Here is a 4,529-nt window from a genome sequence, read left to right on the forward strand (position 1 = left end):
CCTGTAAGGGTTGATTCACAAAATCAATTGGCTGATGTTTTAACTAAAGGTCTTAGCATAAGACAACATCATTTTCTAATTGAAAGATTGGGTTTATTTGATTTATTTAAAAATAAGCTTGAGGGGGAATGTTAAATTAATACAAGCTTATTTTTAAATTCATGTTTTTCTTTTCTTATTCTTTGGATTCTAGAAAATGCAGGTTAAAAGGTTAACTGGAAAGGATTTGCATTACAAGCTTTTATAAAGTCAAGGGACTCTTTCTGGATAAAGTATTTTGTAGCAGCTTAATGGACTTGCAGATTGGGCTAATCTGTTACTTTGGGCTCAAGGCATTTTTTCATCATATATATTGATAGATCCAGAGCTAGGGCTGCAAAACTTACACACACACATTCTATTTTTCTGTTGATCATCGTCTTCTCTCATCCAGCAACACTAATTTTGATATTATTCAGTTTTCTCTTCATCTTATTATACAATCACTTTCTGTGATTGTAGTTTTCCTAATTTGTGAGTTCTGTGAGTTGAATCAGATTAAAACTGATTCTTCATATTGATGTAATCAACTTTAGATTTATGAATATTGGTTGAGATCGTGTTTGTTTTAATATATCTGTTCAATTTTGCAATACACTCTCCTTTCATATTTTCTACCCATTTCGTCATTTTTATACTCAAAAAAACAATATGAGTTCCGATTCCGATCCCGACGTAAATATGGTATTATCTATCAGAAATACGACTACGAATCGAGCACTCGAAGCCATTGACGCGCTAGATGAATTAAGTGATAACGAAGAAGTAGAACAAATACCACGAGCACCTAGAAGATATTTACATAGAGATCGTCAGGGTCGTGCATTGGCTTTATGGAATGATTATTTCTCCGACAATCCCACATTTTCGGACGATTATTTTTGTAATCGTTATCGAATGAGCAAACCTCTATTTCTTCGTATATGTCAAGGTATATTGAACTTTTCTCAAATTCCGATTCCTAAATATTTTACTTATTTTATTCAAAAACGCGATGCTACCTCATATGATTGTTTAAACAATTTTTGCAAATGTATTTTCCACTTGTACGGTCCCGAATATTTGAGACGACCAACTGCACAAGATGTGCAACGTTTGACCACTAAACATGCTCAAATACATGGTTTTCCGGGGATGTTAGGAAGTATTGATTGTATGCATTGGAGATGGAGAAATTGTCCGACACGTTGGAATGGTCATTATACACGAGGTGACCATGGTTACCCGTCAATTATGCTTGAAGTGGTAGCATCGTACGATGGATGGTTTTGGCACCCTTCATTATACACGAGGTGACCATGGTTTTTTAGAAGGATTTTGTTATCATGTGTGATATTAATTAATATGATAACCGAGGACAACGACCGTGCATTTTGTGGACTCGAGGAGAATTATCGTCCGGTTCGGCTACCACAGAGATCATTCCAAGAAAGGGTTGAAGCGCATATGCGAGTGGACGCGGAAATAAGAGATGCGGGCATTCATCAACTACTAAAACATATGCTTGTAGAACACATACATAATCTTCCACCAAATTATCGCATATGACATGATCCCACAAGAAATCCAAACAACCAAGATGACGCCGGACCTTCACACATTCCCGATGACGAGGATGAAGAAGATCACGAAGAAGATCAAGAAGACGACGATGAAGATTAGGTCTTTTAATTGATGTTTTAATGTAATTTTATTTTTAATTGTATTTTTATTTTAATGTACTTTTTATTTTAATTATTGTAATGTTTTTTAATTTTTAATAAAAGTTTAGTTTTATTTAAATAATTGTAATTTTTTGATAATATAAAATAATTCAAAAATAAAATAAAAAAAATGGAAGGATGAGTGTCTTTGTTGGGAGTGTTTAGTCCTGGGAAGGAAGTGAGATGGAGGTGCTGATGTGGGGCTGAATGGTTGGTTAGTCCTGGAAGACATTCTGTCATGGTTGGGAGCACTCTTAAAGTTATGTGAAATATTCGTATATAGTCAATGTCGTTATTTTTATTATAGATTATAGATAATAATGGATAATGGATAATAGATTATAGATATCAAACTAATTCGTTTGAAAACTAAACAGAAACACTATAGAAATATAGCTGGCATGGAATCCAATTAAAGGTTAACTAGTGAAAGGACTTCTGAAATTACGAGTTTGTTTAAACGAAACAGTTATTGGCATTAAGTGAATGTAAATGGTAAAGTCATTTAGTTTAGATTACGTTGACAATCGGATATAAATAGCATTAGCCTTAAATTTGACCTAGCATTAGTCTGATAAACTACTTTTTGCTCAGTGGTAAAGCACCTAAGTACATTCAATCAACTATGAAACCAATAAAATTGATTTGCATGAAGATAATACACATACTTGTTAAAAATAATCGATTATAGAACATATAAAAGCACAAACCTTAACGAAAAAATCACCAAAAAATAGCAAATTGTAGGTACATCAAGAGAGACAACTTCTTTTTAATCAAACTATTTCAAACTCGCTCAATATACATACACATACACTGAACTACAAAAAATCACTTCGTCATTATAGAAAAGTACAAATTAAGATAATAAAAGTAGTTAAGGGATTTGATTAAATAGTTGTTTTGAATGCAAATAGAAAAGGTTGTAAGCACCTTTAAAACTCACTCAATCCAACAGTTGGCTTCCAAATGAAGAAAACAACATAACACAAAAACGTATCTATACTACTCCCGATTAACGACAACAAAACACATGGAAAAAATTAGAAAATTAAAAATCAAAATACCTTAGATGATAGTTCCAGTCGCCAGATAGTCAGAAGAACAATGAGCGAGATGATTTTTTTAACAATTAAAAAATTATATTACCATTACCCGTCTTCAATAAAAGAAATAATGACTTGTAGAGTTTCTTCCATTCATTAGAGGTTACTGCAAAAGTGGATCCAATTCAAAGATTTAAAACAAAAAAATACATACATGATCCACTATTTGAAGCACTATATTAACTATTCAGTTAAAATAAATAAATAAAAAAAACAAAGAAGATTATTAAGCAAGATCGCATGGGACTAAAAACCTTGCCCTAGCAAAATGAAAACGACACCCAAAATCAAGTATATTATGGGAAAATAATGTGCTAGCGCAAAATAGGTACTAAATCCTGTTTTAAAAAAATAAGAAAAATTAAAGAAAGAGATTAATAACTTGAATCTGGATTGATGAAGATTAAAGAAGATAATCGTGATGGAGAAGATGAAAGAAGCTGCTGGCGTTAGGGATGTCAATGGATCGGATATGGATCAGATGATGTCATATCCACATCCATATCCATTTAATTATTTTTTTCTCATTCATATCCATTTAATTTCATTTCATCCGTCCATATCCATATCCGATGGATTAAGCGAGTTAATGGATATCCGTTGAATATCAAATGAAATGTTAATTTAACGGCAATTTTATCAATTTAATATAGATTATAACAAATGTAAATATTCAATCTTTATTATGATTTGTTACACACGTTTGATTGTAATTTGTCATCGATTATGAATTTAAATAAACAAAATACGTTATAATATAAGTAGATATAAGTTTAAACTAATCTAAATACGTAACTCTGAATATTATTAGTAACAATTTAATAATTGTGACTATCACAACTCTTATTTTCGTTAATAATTTAAGAATTTGTAGTTTATATGTATATGTATATCAATATGTAGATTCAGATGCTTATATTTTAGTACGTATAAATGTATATATAGATGTATTTCGGGTGATAATGGATATATCCGTGGATGATAAGTTGTCATCCATATCTGATCCACGAAATATTTAGATCATCCATATCCATATCCATATCCGTTAATCGTCTATTTACACCATCCATATCCATTATAGATAGATCGGATCAGGTGGATGTCCATGGATGAAACATCCATTGCCATTCCTAGCTGGCGTGGGGTATTTTCCAGGTTGAATGGTCGCCAGTGGTTTTAGGGTTAGAATGTGTTTTTAACTGGATTTTGTTCTGTAGTTCATCGAAGAGACACTTTTTTTACTCCGTATTTTTATATATATGAACAAATTAATTAATAATTATAAATTAATTAGGATTTATGACTTCATTTAGGTGCCTTAGATTATTTTTTGTTTTTTGTTTTGAATTTTTTTTAAGGCATGAGAAGACATATTAATGACATCATCATTTTAGAATTTTAATAAAAACTATAAATTTATTTATATTTTGATATTTATAATATGATTTTACTATGTTAAGGCGGATTTAATAAACTCAAAATTTTTTAAAATATCATACTTTACATTGAATACTCATTAATTCAATATGATGGTTACCATGTATATATTCGTGTAATAAATGCAAATTCTGATCTGATAATTAAATAAATTTTAAGATCATTAAATGCGTCTTAACATATGTTACAAATGTATGTTAACAAAACCTTTTATAATATGTAATTGACGTTAGAATATTACAAG

At 30.6% G+C, this 4,529-nt stretch overlaps 1 protein-coding gene across 1 annotated transcript; it reads left to right on the top strand.

Moving 5' to 3' along the window:
- Window positions 1-720: 720 nt before the first annotated feature.
- Window positions 721-1,335, top strand: LOC139849095 (uncharacterized). Its single transcript, XM_071838769.1, has one exon. It carries the CDS (start codon window positions 721-723, stop codon window positions 1,333-1,335), a length of 615 nt encoding a protein of 204 aa, XP_071694870.1.
- The last annotated feature ends 3,194 nt before the right edge of the window (window positions 1,336-4,529 follow it).

The sequence above is a fragment of the Rutidosis leptorrhynchoides genome, chromosome 1, assembly GCF_046630445.1.
Source record: "Rutidosis leptorrhynchoides isolate AG116_Rl617_1_P2 chromosome 1, CSIRO_AGI_Rlap_v1, whole genome shotgun sequence".
NCBI classification, from domain to species: Eukaryota; Viridiplantae; Streptophyta; class Magnoliopsida; order Asterales; family Asteraceae; genus Rutidosis; species Rutidosis leptorrhynchoides.

What these genes read in the sequence shown, in the direction of transcription:
- LOC139849095 (XM_071838769.1), top strand. Translation starts at nt 721, where the DNA reads ATGGTATTATCTATCAGAAATACGACTACGAATCGAGCACTCGAAGCC.